The 14,187-nt window shown below is 34.9% G+C and overlaps 1 protein-coding gene across 1 annotated transcript; it reads left to right on the forward strand.

Moving 5' to 3' along the window:
• The first annotated feature begins 2,060 nt into the window (after positions 1–2,060).
• LOC132640387 (peroxisomal nicotinamide adenine dinucleotide carrier) lies at positions 2,061–11,228 on the forward strand. Its single transcript, XM_060356966.1, has 11 exons — positions 2,061–2,337; positions 2,444–2,521; positions 3,137–3,211; positions 6,484–6,614; positions 6,989–7,043; positions 8,396–8,497; positions 9,265–9,333; positions 9,401–9,508; positions 9,632–9,700; positions 10,226–10,280; positions 10,614–11,228. Exons 1-11 carry the CDS (start codon positions 2,257–2,259, stop codon positions 10,793–10,795), a joined length of 1,005 nt encoding a protein of 334 aa, XP_060212949.1. The 5' UTR covers positions 2,061–2,256; the 3' UTR covers positions 10,796–11,228.
• Positions 11,229–14,187: the final 2,959 nt, after the last annotated feature.

The raw sequence follows: 14,187 nt of genomic DNA on the forward strand, positions 1-14,187 counted from the left end.
ATTTGGCTAAGGATCCGGGTCTTGGTTTATTTTTACAACCCGATTATTCTTTTCAAATTCTTGCCTTTTGCGACTCTGATTGGGCCGCTTGTGCTGATACTCGTCGATCTGTAAGCGGTTTTTTGCTCAGTTTAGGGGGCTGTCCTGTTTCTTGGAAATCCAAAAAGCAGCCCGTTCTTGCTCTTTCATCGGCTGAAGCGGAGTACCGTTCTATGCGTCGCTTGGTTGTAGAAATCACCTGGATTGTTCGACTTCTTGACGATCTCGGAGCACCTCCTCTTTTGCCGGTACCCCTTCACTGTGACAATCAAGCAGCGATTCATATCCCTCGTAACCCAGTTTTTCACGAATGCACGAAACACATCGAGTTGGACTGCCATTTCGTTCGTGAAAAACAGCTTGATGGTTTGGTTTCCTTGTCTTTTGTTCCTTCTTCTTCTTCTCAGTTGGCGGATCTATTTACCAAGGCCCTTTCTGGCCCGCTCCATTGCTCCATTTTGGGCAAGTTGGGCGTCCGTTCACCGGCCTTCCACTTGGGGGGGGGGGGGGGAGGTGTTGCCGGAGAAATCTCCTCAGGTGCAGGAAATAATGGGATTAATATAGAAAGAAAGAGAGAAGAAGAAGACAATGAAGTGGTCCATATACCTTTTTAGACAGCTGGGACAAGTGCACAACACATTATGGTTTTCCTTTATTATTTTTATTGTAATTATTTAGGTAACTTTAGTATAGCCAATAGTTAGCTTACAACTGTATAGTTAGTTATTTCCATTTGCTATATATACATGTAGAAACAGTAAAGAAATATACACAGAATTGAAAAGCTTCCGTAAAGTTTTCCTTGTCTTTATTTACTTTATCAATGAAGGAGGCAAATTGGAAATCAAAGTCCCACATAAGATGATAAGAACAAAGCCTCATAGACCACGCTAGGCCCGAATGTGGTGGAATTGATGGGTTATTTGCACGATTGCTCCTTCAAAGGCACTGGTCTTTAATTTTGTCCCTCAAATTGGTGGTCTTTAATTTTTGGCCTTTGCTAAAAATTCCTGGGTTTCGGTTTTGAACTCCCGCTCAATCAAAAATTAAAAATAATAATTGCAAGATAGAGTTTGGATTTTCAAGGCAGAGTTTTTGCATGCAAAAGTCTGCCTGAGGTAGAGTTAGAGTTTTGCATGTAGAGTTTCAAATCTCTACCTTGAGCTGCCTGAAGTAGAGTTTTGCATGCAAAACTGTGCCTTGCGAATCCAAACCTCTGTCTTGTATTTTTTTTTTTATTGAGCTGGGGTTCGAACCGAGAATCTCAGGATATTAGGTAAAGGCCAAAAATTAAAGAACACCAATTTGAGGGACAAAAATTAAAGACCAGTGCCTTTGAAGGACAATCCGTACAAAAAAAAATGGGAATTGAAAGGAAAGGCCCAAATAGAATGGGCTGCCTATCACTTGTGGATTGGGTAAAATTTACACAAATGACCGCTTTGAAGATTAATAAGTATTTGAAAATAAATCACACTTCCATAATTAATTGAAATTTAGCCATTTTTCATGTGGAAATAACACTACTAAAAATGAAGTTTCTACACAGATTTCCCTTTAAACGCACTGGTCTTTAATTTTTATCCCTCATATTTGTGGTCTTTAATTTTTGTTTGCCCCCGTTGCTCATTTAATGAAAAATATTCAGTCCGGCTTTGCTCGACATAAGTTCTGTAACATTTTTCTTTTCCAAAACTGAATTTAAGTTTTACCTCATTTGGCACAAGTTTTGTAGGAATTAAGTTATGAGACATAAGTTGTGCAGTACTATTTTTCAGATTATATCGATTGTTAAAAGTTTTACTTTCTCTGTCATAACTTGTTATAATGCATATATCGAAACTAAATGTAAACTTTCCCATGCGAAATCTAAACTTATGCCGCCCAAAAGTTCTGAAAGACAAAAATTAAAAACCACAAATTTGAGGGTTAAAATTTAAAGACCACCCGAAAATACGATCATTTGTGCGAATATTCCTCCATTTCCGAGTTAATGTAATGAAAAATATTTCAAACTACCAACTCCCTAACGTGACAATTGTGTTTTAAACGAAACTCATAGTGATTAGTCCACTTCTCACTACTTCCAAATTCAGAGATATTCATTTACTTGCACGTTTTTTTCCAGTTTCAAACTTTCAATTACTCATCTCCTCTACACTTTTTTCCTTTCTTTTCCAATTTTACTGGAAATCAAAGAGGAGAAAAAATAAAGTTATGTCAGATGCTTTGATCTGTGGTCTGGCCGGTGCCGGTGGTGGCATAATCGCTCAGCTCATTACATATCCTCTTGAAACTGTATTTATTCCTACTCTTTATTTCTTCATTTTTCTTAGCTTTTTTTAAACAACAAAAAATAATTACTAAACTAAAAGCTTTTGTTGTTTGACTTTTGTGATTTCAGGTAAATACTCGGCAGCAAACGAATAGAAATTCTAAGAAATTGAAGAAAACTGTTGGAACTATCGATCAAATATGCCAGGTGTTTGTTTTTTACTCCCCGGTCCCAATTTAAGTATTTTACTTCCTTCTTTGGTCTGTTTCAAAAAGAATTAGGTTTATTAAGTGACAATTCAAATATACTAGACCTTCGGTTCAAAATAAGCATCAACTTCTGACTTTTTATCTTAGTTCAAACTTAGTGTCCACTAATATAATCAACAAGGAATTAACTTTATTTTTCCAGGTTTGCCGTTATTTACTCAAAGCAATAAATAGGCAAGAGTCAAGGGTAGTTCAATCAAAATACCTATTTTTTCTAAGAGTTATTATTATTTTCTTATAGGAGTTAATGTTCTCGTAAGGGTGTGAAAAAAGCTAAATGAACACTTATTTTGAACTGGTGGGAGTACCTGAAAAGTTAAAACCGCAAAGGACATTTTAGTACATTACGCACATTTTTAATTTAGGACAAGAAGATTCACAAGTCTCATTTTATTCCTTAAACTTTGTTTCCTAGTCAAACTAAGACACTTAAATTGGGACAAAGGGAGTATTTATTTTGTTTTATTGCGTTTTTCAGCTCCATTTATATCAAAATTACCTTTATTTACTTTCGATTTCTCATTATTAGTTTTTGTGTTTATTTGATCTGCAGGTTGTAAAGCAGGAAGGATGGGATGGGCTATATGGTGGATTAGCTCCATCGTTAGTTGGTACGGCTGCATCACAGGTGAGGCTTCTTTTTTGCTTTATGCTAATGTGCGCAATCATCCTGTAAAAAATGTCTTTGATTAGAATATTCGGCGGTTAGTTGCGTGTGCTTGCTTGCTCATCATCTGTTGGGGACTGAATTTACATTTGCTGTGATTCAAAATGTTGTCTTAGCAATTGTTTCTGCTTTCTGTCTTCCGAAAAAATTTGGGAAAATAGAAACGACTGACTATAATTAGACTTTTTAAGTTTGAGCGATGTGAGTACTTGTTGTGAAATTAAAAAGAGAAGGAAAATATGCAGGAGTGTAGAATGATTATTGAATTTTGGTAAAGTTGATATTACTAAGAAAATACTTGAAATTAGTTGGTGAATAGGAGTAGGCTAAGTAACAAGAGATAGTAAATTTGTAAAATTACTTACATTGATCTGTTTTTTGGTAACGTACTGGCAGAAGGTGGCACTGTGTTTAAGTATTGGGAAAATAAATCTGGATATGTGGTCCCTTAAATCCTGGAAATATGTGCCAATCATGCATTTTTGATGTGATGAATTATCTGAGTCCTTCACGTAGTTATTTGTCCTGTGTCCTGCTTTTGAGTTTTTGACATAGTTGGTCCTTAGTATTATCACCCTTTCTCAGAATTTGCAAATACAACCATCATTAAGAATTTCATAGGTAGCACAAATAGAACTGTACCTAATAAGAGCTATATTCTGCGTTTAAGGGAGAATATCCAACATTAGCTTCCAAAACTTGAGTTGCTCCTTTGTGTAATACCTTTTAACATTCTTCGGGGCTAGTTAATGCTAATATAACACCTCTAACTTTTTAATCGTTTAAATATGATCAAGATTGACATTTTTGGTCTCCATTTAATAACCGTCAAAGATGACTGGACTTCTTATATTCCAATTATACATACAAAAACATAGTAGGGCTAATTGTTTTAAGGTATTGCCTGCCTATTCGATTCGTTCTAGTATCTTCTCTAATGATAACTTTCTTATGGGTGGATCCAATATATAAAGCTACTTTTTCAGATTTAGTCTATCATGGTATTCATAGTCAGCTTTCTCAAAAATAGTACTCATAGCCAGTTAGGGAGTATGTAGGTAGAGCTATGTTGCTCGGACTCTTCAAAAATTACCGCGGGTGCGTGCCAGATCCTATAAAAGTGATGCATTTTTGGAGGATCCAAGACGGGTTCTGCGATATTTTTGGAGAGTCCAAGCGACATAGAGATAAACTACCATACAAAGTGGATTGTAATAAAGTTATCTGATTTCAGTCATGCTTCTGATATTACTGAGTAAGGCTAGCATATTACTGAGAAAATAGTTGAAATTAGTTCGTGAATAGGAGTCGGCATGTTTTCAGTCATGCTTCTGAAATCAAAAGAGCTAAGCTAGTAGGCATTAATAGGGGAGCTGCAAAAGTACTAAATGCAAAATGCATTCCTGCAAATAAATTAACTGGGATCTATTATAGGTTTGGATATCTATTTTGATAGTAGCAGTTGCAAGTTACGCAAAAGTAATGCGGCAACAGAGCCAAACAGATGACGCAGCAGTGGATAGTGAAGCTTCTAAGCAAAGTGCCAATATATGATGTGCAGCTCTTTTTGCCATGAGGAGTTCAATGAATCTGATTATAGTATCTCTGACCTGCAAAGTAGACTATATGACTAAAAAAACTGTCTGCAACAATATTAACTTTACTTGCTAGATAGAAATTTGTACATTAGATCAAACCAACTATAAGTGTTCGGTAATCGCATTAACTTCTGCTTTGTGTTGACGCTTTGAATCCATAATCTACATACATAGTTGCAGCACATACAACAAATAAGCAAATCAACTTCCCGCCAGCTTTCTGTTTGATCGTTTGGGCTTTCACTGCCTTATACTTACAACTTTGCCAATTTTTTTCCTTTACTATCAATTTGGCTACATAATCTACCAGCTGCAGTTCAATTTTTGTTCTTCAGATACATGAACTGCCACTTGCTTATTTTTGATAATCTGATCAAAACATGCCACTAGACCCCCCCCCCCCCCTCCCCCCCCCCCTCCCCCAAAAAAAAAAAAAAAAGTTTGCCCTCTCAATCTGTTATCCCCGTCAAGTCTCTCCATGAATTTGTATACTAGCTCCTTATATTATTATCTTTATTCTGTTGAAGCTGCCCTGTTGTATTGCGTCAAGCTCTGCCTCTTCCCCATGTGTCAATAGTTCTGTGTCAAATCCTTCTCTCTTATGGCTTTGGATGGAAGAGTATTAGACTGGTAGCTCTCTGTATCTGGGGAAAACCAGTTGATAACGTGCGACTACATTTTCCCTCTTAATGGGCTGGTCAAACAGCCAGCAAGTGGGAAATTCATCTTGCTTTGACAGATCGGGTGGAGACGGTATTGAATGTGGGTCATACATTTTGATTTTTTTGATGGGTGTTTACATTTTGATTTTTTTTATGGGTGTTAGATTTAATCATACTTAATGGATTTATTATGTTAACAGGTTATATAAAGGATTAGCTTAAGTTTAGGGTGATAGTTAATGGACCAAATGTGTCAAAAATCACCCTGCTTATGGCACAGGAACTAGTAAAATTTGATGTAGAAACTCGAAATTCACGTAATTGCCTTTAATTTCTGAACGAGGAGTATATAAATTTACTTCTAATATTTGTGACTTATAGACATCATGTAATATAAAATACGCAACTGATATTTGTCTAGTTGAACATTGATCATGGACTGAGCTGAAGATGCTTTACCTTGTCAAAAGGGGTATCACGTCCTCTTAGTTTCCCTTGCCAATAAAGCATTATGATGATAATGCACTGCGTTTTGGGATAGATTTCCTTGGCTAATAGTTCAGCAACAAAACTATTCTGTGTGTGGTTGTCAGATGTTTTCGATATACAATTGATGATTTTTTGAAATTGACCACTGCCCCGCCCGATGTTCTGTTCATTCACAGTCTATTGATGCAGCATCTGGTCTATCAATCAAGATTTCATTTGTATAATATGGGAAACCCATATGTATTGGTCCCAGGGTACCATTGCATAAGTGAGTATGCTTGCTTTAGTGGTCTTCTTATATTCCTTTGACACGTGGTTAGATTAAATTTGAATAATCAATTGACAAACCTCAATATTCCTCATAATGGAATATTTTGCTAACTTTCATTTTGCTGTGAATGTATATTTTCTGTAAATGCCTTTTCTTTGTTGTTTTGTAGTGAAAAATATGATCCCTTATGTATCTGTACTTTTCTTGGTATAGGGTGTTTACTATTATTTCTACCAAATATTGAGGAATAGAGCAGAAACTGGTGCATTTGAACGTAAGAGAAAAGGAATTGGTGATGGATCAGTCGGAATGTTCTCATCACTTCTGGTGGCTGCTTTATCTGGGTAATTTTCTTTTCTGTTGGATATTAGTTTCTCATGTCTTCTTTTTTTAAGCTTGGTAAATTTGTTGTATTGACAACGCCGGTAGCAACAGCATTCTGCCACAGTAAACTTTGATTCTTGTCGAATTATACCTTATCAAAAAAAAAAAAAAAAATTAGAAGAAGAAACTTCAGATTCCTGTTTTTATGGAATGGTACTCTTTTCTTTTGATTCAAAAATTCAGTTGGCGGTCTTCCATGTATAATATTGATATTCTTATTATCAAGACAAAACTTGTAAAGCTTTGACGAATAAATTTATCTGGTTAAAGTGCCATTTGAATATTTTACTTTTTCTTTGTTAATCATGAGTGTTTTGACTTTTCCATGTTACAGGTGTGTTAACGTGTTGCTGACTAATCCCATATGGGTAGTTGTTACACGCATGCAGGTAAAATCCTTGGGGTTTCTCTTTTACCTCCTACGAGAAAGACTATGAAATTTGGTGTATTTACTTATAATGTTTTGGTCTTAGCACAGCGACAAGTTTATTGGTGTGGGTTGGTCTTTGATTCTTCGTCCTTTAAGTTGTGGAATAAGATCAGTTTCAACTTTCAACACTCTCTTCTATGAGCTTTTTGCTCTAACTTATCTTCTGGGGAATTGTTGGAAGTGCCATACAGATATAGAGCTATAATATTTTTTCTGGAGAGAATAGAAGTCTTCAACTGCTTAAGATGAAGGCTTGTGGCATAGATAAATGAGCTCTATTATAACTTGTCTTTGACGGGATTATGTTGAGCTTACATATTGAAGCAAGGGAAGAAGAAGTAGAAAGATGTTAACTTGTAAGCACAGCAAGGGGATTCAGTTAAAGATAAACTAAAATCACCAGAAATAGAGGATTGCAGCCATTTATAGGTCAAGAATGACAGCAATTTTGCTTACTATCTAGGTAATGTTGCTTACTATCTAGGTAATTAATATTCAGAACGGTAATTAGAAGTTCGGTTTTCGGCAGGAATATGCAGAGTATGCTAATCTTTTCGATGTATTTCTGCTAGGACTCATTAATTCAATGTTGAATAAATATGTCAGTGAATTAGTAAAGGGTGCCTTAGCAACCTTTGCAGTAGCCTGAGTGGTAATCACGGTTTTGAAAAAGAGTGGAGAATGTGCAAAGCTTTCAGGAGTCATGTAAAACATCCTTTGTTAGTTGCAACATTAAGGAGCTTCTCTTTTGAGGAGGCCAAATCATCATATTCTGGCTGCTTCTCCATGTAATATCAAATAGGTTTGTCAGATTGAGGTCAAATTTTCATCTTACAAAGTGGAATTATTGCAATTACAGTACTGGTTACGGACGACATAATTTCAAATGAGAAATAAAGTGGATGGTCTATCCAGTCATTTTGAATGGAAGATATTGGTCCATGGTTTATTGTGTTGTTGAATATTGTGAGTGGAAGTAAATGCTGCTTCGGTTTCAGCTACTGACATTTTCCTGTGCTTTTGCTGCTTTCAAAGATGGAATAATGTCAGTTTTGAAGCTGTTGCGTATTGATCATAAGTAGAAGAATCATCTGAGTTATGGATGTTATAGTATTTCGTTCAAAACTGTTACTTTGATATTAAAATGCTTCGTTTTAAATGTATTACTGACTGCCCTGTTTGATGTTAAATGCTTCGCTTCAAAAGTATTACAATTTGGCCACATACTGGTCTTCTTCATGAAAAATTTCTCCCTAACATAATGTCGGATAGTTGATTTTCTTACATTTATATCTCACAACTATTGTGCAGACTCATACAAGAAAGGATAAAGATAACCACACAAAACATGTACCATCACAGGGTGCAATCTCTGCTGTGGTTGAACCTCCTTCCTATGGGACAAGCCACACTGTATGTACTGAATTTTTCCTATTAAAAGGATGTGATTTATGATGCATTCTTAATATGCATACCTTGGGTCTAGGACTGTAAGATTTGCATACTAAATCTAGTTGGAGTAACCCTGTGCATTTTACTTGTCAGTATCTATTCTCTAGATGAAAGCTGATGCATGGATCCAACAACTAGCATTAAAGATTAGTTGACACTTTGATGCTTCATTTTCTTCCGTAACTAAATAATTGGAGCACAGTAGCAATGAGGGAAATGATGGTTTCTGAAAGATTCAAAATTTTAATAATTTTTTTTTTTTTTTTTTTTGTAAAGTCAGAAACAGAAAATGTCTTTGTGGCTTCTGTGTAGGACGGGTGTGAATCTATGATAGTACTCACCTATTCTTCTCTGATAAAGCATACGACATAAAGGTTATGCCGATCAAACAGAAGCATACATTTTTTTTTTAATAACTGACAAATTCCCTAGAGCGAGTGGCACACGGTTCGAGACTCAGTGGTTAATGGGCCCACCTCTCTACCCTTCTCTACTTAAATGTCAGTCTTTTTTAATGGTAGGGTTCGAATCGATGACGTGTGCTTTACCCATACATCATGCGTTGCGCTCTTACCACTAGACTAAATCCCTAGGGCCAGAAACATAAACTTTTTGGGCCATGCCTTTTTTTTTTTTTTTCCTTGATAAGTAATTATCTTTTGTGCCCATGTTTTACAGTCATAACCTGTACCTATAATTTTCTAATAGGTAACACTTGTATCTTTCAGATTCAAGAAGTCTACGGTGAAGCTGGAATTTCGGGTTTCTGGAATGGTGTTTTCCCAACATTATTCATGGTATGTGAGAACTTACTCCAGTGAGTACTAAATAATGGTTCCTGATCCTTCTCATTGCAAAGTACAGGTAAGCAATCCTTCCATACAATTTATGCTATATGAAACTTTGCTGAAGAAGATTAGAAAACGACGTGCCTCTAGCAATAAAGGTGCCAATGATGTCACTGCTTTGGAGGTAAACCTTTGTCCCTTTCTCTTGTTCCTCTAGATTCTTCTCTAGACTTGTCTTTGTCATTTTAGAATTCTTAGCTTTTCACATGTCAATTATTGGAGCTCATGTGTTTTGTACTTTTGCTAGATATTTCTACTTGGAGCTGTGGCAAAACTTGGAGCTACGGTTGTAACGTATCCTCTTCTGGTTATCAAGGTACACAGTTGTTCCGTATGGAGAGAGTTCGTTTTCCTTTGCCCTTTTCATCAAACTTTTCTCACCTTTTGGATTGATGTGGCAAACAGTTGATGCAAATATGAGCCCTCTAAAAGTTGACTCATATATTCATCTTCAACTGCCAATTTCTACACTCCATTTCACCTTTTGGTTAATTTAGACAACCAACTATTGAACTACATGCCCATTGGTGCGTGGATAATTGCATCTTTTACCTATAAATTTTGTTCAGTCCGTCCTTTTCAACATCAGTTTCATTTGATCCCATTAATAATTTCAGCCAGCATAATTTGAAAGGGTTTCACTATTGCTTTTAGCTATATGGACCTCCACAGGACATTAACACAACATTCCCAGTTTTAACTTTTTTGCAACTGCCAATGGGAACAGTTGAAACAGAGTGTAGCAGCAGTAGTCGGGTCTAGATAAGTTCTGTGCATGCAGAGTTGGACCACTATTCAATAGTTGAGTTTTTCATCATAAAAGTGCTTTTCTATTTTGCAGTCAAGACTCCAGGCAAAGCAGGATATTTGTGGCGATAAAAGACATCATTATAAAGGTCAGTGAATTTGAAATTTTGAATTACTCTGTTTATATACTAGCAACATTTTAAAGGTTACCCTATTTTTATCTTTTAGTTTCTATATCTTAGACATTTTGTGTGATGATACTGGTAAATGCAGTTCTATTTGTATCAATATGTTAACTTACTACATTCATAATATTAATGAAACAAAAGGCAACCTGCAAGCACTTGGGAATTTGGGTTAGTTTATCTAGATTAATCTTAACTGAAACTCTTGATGACACATATTAGGTTTCCCATGTCTACTTTTGGGACCTTTCTTCGGGAAAAAAATGCTAGTAGTAAAGTTTGCTCTATGCAATTTAGGTACCCTTGATGCTATTATGAAGATTATACGCTATGAAGGCTGTTGTGGATTTTACAAGGGGATGGGCACAAAAATTGTACAAAGTGTTCTTGCTGGTGCTATTCTATTCATGGTCAAGGAGGAACTTGTCAGGGGTGCTAGGTGGTTATTAACAGGGAGTGCCGCTACTTCTATCAGATGAAAGCCGCATTGGAAATTGAATCTCTTCCATTGCAGTCTAAGCAAGGTGTGCCCACAAGAAATACCTTCAGATTAAGATGGATACTTTGTAATCACTAGCTATAGTCTTTTTAAAAAAAAAAAAAAATTAACGGTGGTTCCCAGACTAGCTTGTGGGCACCTCCACTATTCAACGGGGATATCTGCTAACTTCATCAGTGCAGATTCAGTGTAGTGACTAGAAACATTACAATTGACGAGTTGTACTGTTTGATCATTTTATTAGTTTGTTGTGTCTCCGTGGCACAGATTGTTAATATCTCGGTTCTTGATCATAAGTCCATTCTTTGGTCATGGCGTACTAGTTAACGCCATCTATCTTCCTTCTGGACGAAAGGTGAACTGTTGTAAACTTTTAATATTACTATTTCAAAATTCCTTGGACTTGGGATTGAGCTTCTTTGTAATCAATTGAGTAAGTAGAACGTGTTATTTATTAGTGTACTGGTGGACTGATTCCCTTTAGTTGACGTCCTTCATCGTCAGGACAATTGCGCATGTAAGAGCTTTCCTCTTTGGTTCTGATGATGTCCAAACTTGGTAAAAAATACTCCCTCCGGTCCAAAGTAATGGAGGTTTTAGCTTTTAAAAGTTGGTCCAAAATAATCTAGATCTCATAAAACCAAGAAAGTATTTAGTTATCTTTTTCAAATTTTCCCTTGACACATCCCATATCCCCATAATAACTATGTCAATCTAAAAAGAAAGAAAATCATAATTAAGGATATTTTAGTCAAAATTCCTCTTAATTTTTAGGAATTGGTGAATCTCTTAATCTATGTACTCAAGCTTAAAACCTCAATTATTTTGGACCGGAAGGAGTAAGGATTTGATAGGAAATATATATTACAAATCATTTGAATGAGAATGAACCTTTGGTTGAAGTGTAATTTGTTGGGCGGACTAAGAAAATGAAGGTGTAACTTCACAAACGAACTCTGGAGTAGTAAGGGATCGTTTGGTTGTTGTTCTTGAACATTTAATTCCAACATAAAAATTTCACATAAAATAATATCATGTTTTGTAGGTCGCATAAGGTAAAAAAAAATGGCTGCATAATTTTTATGCACCGTTTGATTTGCGATATTAAATATTGCCTACTCTAAGTTATGCAAGATTTTATGTATAATTTTATTCAGGATATAATATGAAATATAACACATTTTAATGCATGATTAAGCTACTTAAAGACAATAATAATTTTTTAAAGTAAGTAATTTATGTATACAATTTTCTTAGAATTACTCACCGCATGCAACTAGTATGAGAACCAAAACAACTCACTAGTTGCTGAAATTCCCAAAAAGACAACCGGCAGAAGAACAATAAATAAAAATAAATACTACTCCTTCCGTATCAATTTAAATGTCTTAATTTAACTTGACATAAAGTTTAAGAAATAAAGTGAGATTTTTGAATCTTGTGGTTTTAAATTAAAGATGTGCAAAGTAGAAAAAATTATTTGAATCTTGTGGCTATAAACTTGTCACGTAGGAAGTTAGAATTGCCAACTTATTAAATTTGGAAAGAGGTATTTTTTTTAGATAAACTAAAAATGAAAGTATGACACTTAAATTGAGATGGAGGGAGTAGATTCATTAAAGAGATCTTTTTAAAGGTTGATTGAAATCTAGACATCATGGCTTCAGGTGCTTCTAAGGGAAATGGTTTACTAGCTGTCTTTTTGTTTGAACCTGATATATTTTATTTCATATTAGCCTTAAAGTTAATTAAAACCAGGAATTCTCTTTCTTTTTATTTATTTATTACTGTCCAACTTTCTTAATAATTATCATTAAACAACTAAGCTAGTTGCAAGTATATCCTGTTCTCCACCCCCCGCGGCCAACCCCAGCCCCAATTGTCCTTTGCTTTTAACATTAACATCAACATAAACAAAAAATAACAGTCACACAGTTTATTTATATACAAAGGTAATGTATAAAAAATATTATTTGCAACTAATAATATAAATAAGAGATAGTAATAGCTCCATATGTTCATTAATCTCTCTTTCCGCCAATATGGATTGTGGTGGGATGATTGGATTTCTCCATCCTTAAGCAGATGTCTCGGATTCGAGCCCCTGCAATGGAAAACATCCTGGTAGAAGCACCGCCCAAGAAATGGGTCCTGCAAATGGGAAACCAAAAAAAAAAAAATGTTAATCTCTCTTTCCTAATAAAAAATCACATTTTACATCCAGTGAAGTCTCAACAAAGCATGAATAGTTTTTAAAGTATAAAGAAATATAACAAGCTTTTTGAAATAGATAGGACGGTATGTAGTGTTATTTGCATACAAGATTAAAGTTAGCACCAGAGTAATTTAAAAAAGCAAAGCTAGAATTAGATCCAATCTATTCTCAATATAGACACACAGAACGAATCTTATCAAATTACTATGTTATTATAATAATATTCCTAAAGAGGAAGTTAACTTTTCAAATTACAAATTGAGGAATGCGCTCAATGATTCGTTTATTAAAATCCCACTATCTGATTGGCCAACCGATCAACATCTTATTATATAATATTGCGTGGAGCTGACGTGGCGCCCCTCTTTAGCACCGCCTTGGGCCCCACGTGGGTCCCATACTAAACAACTTGGGCCCAATAAAAGTCAAGTTGACGTAAGCAATGCCATGATTGCCCGGATTCCAAATTCAGTCCTAAATCACATTTCATTACCACATTTGAAGTCCGTAGGGCCTCCATCTATCCCATTTTTTGGGATAATAATATATTTTTGGTCCTGCACTTATTAGTAAATATTGATATTGGTCCTTGTGATATATGATTGAGCAGGTATAACATTCAATTAACTATAACGTACACTTTTGGTCCTTATGCTTGTGAATTTTCAGGAATTTGAAGCATTATTAACTGTTAAATTATTTGATTACACATGTATTATGTTAATTTTGTAATGTAGCTTCATATTTTGAGGATAATTAGATCTACAAATAGTCTAAAATTAAGATATTTTTTTTTTATAAAGGGATCAAATTCACATATTTGAATTAATTAAGCTCATGTTTCGCCATAAATTTTGAAGTTAAAACTTAAAATTTAAAAATTTGAGTTCTTGAAGTATTATTTGAACATGCACTTTACTTAAAAAAATCTAAAGTTTTGTAAGTGAAAGTGAAATTTCTCAATTAAATTTTGAAACTTGAAAATATCGTAGAGATAATTTTTTAAAAAGTAATCAAATTTCATGACCAAATAAATATTTAAAATTAAACGTGTTTAGTCAAAATATCACAAGGATCAAAATCATAATTCATCAATAACTAGAGGACCAAAAGTTCAATTCTCCCATCCTATTTATAAGAAATGGGATACCATCTTG

The sequence above is a fragment of the Lycium barbarum genome, chromosome 5, assembly GCF_019175385.1.
Source record: "Lycium barbarum isolate Lr01 chromosome 5, ASM1917538v2, whole genome shotgun sequence".
Classification (NCBI taxonomy): domain Eukaryota; kingdom Viridiplantae; phylum Streptophyta; class Magnoliopsida; order Solanales; family Solanaceae; genus Lycium; species Lycium barbarum.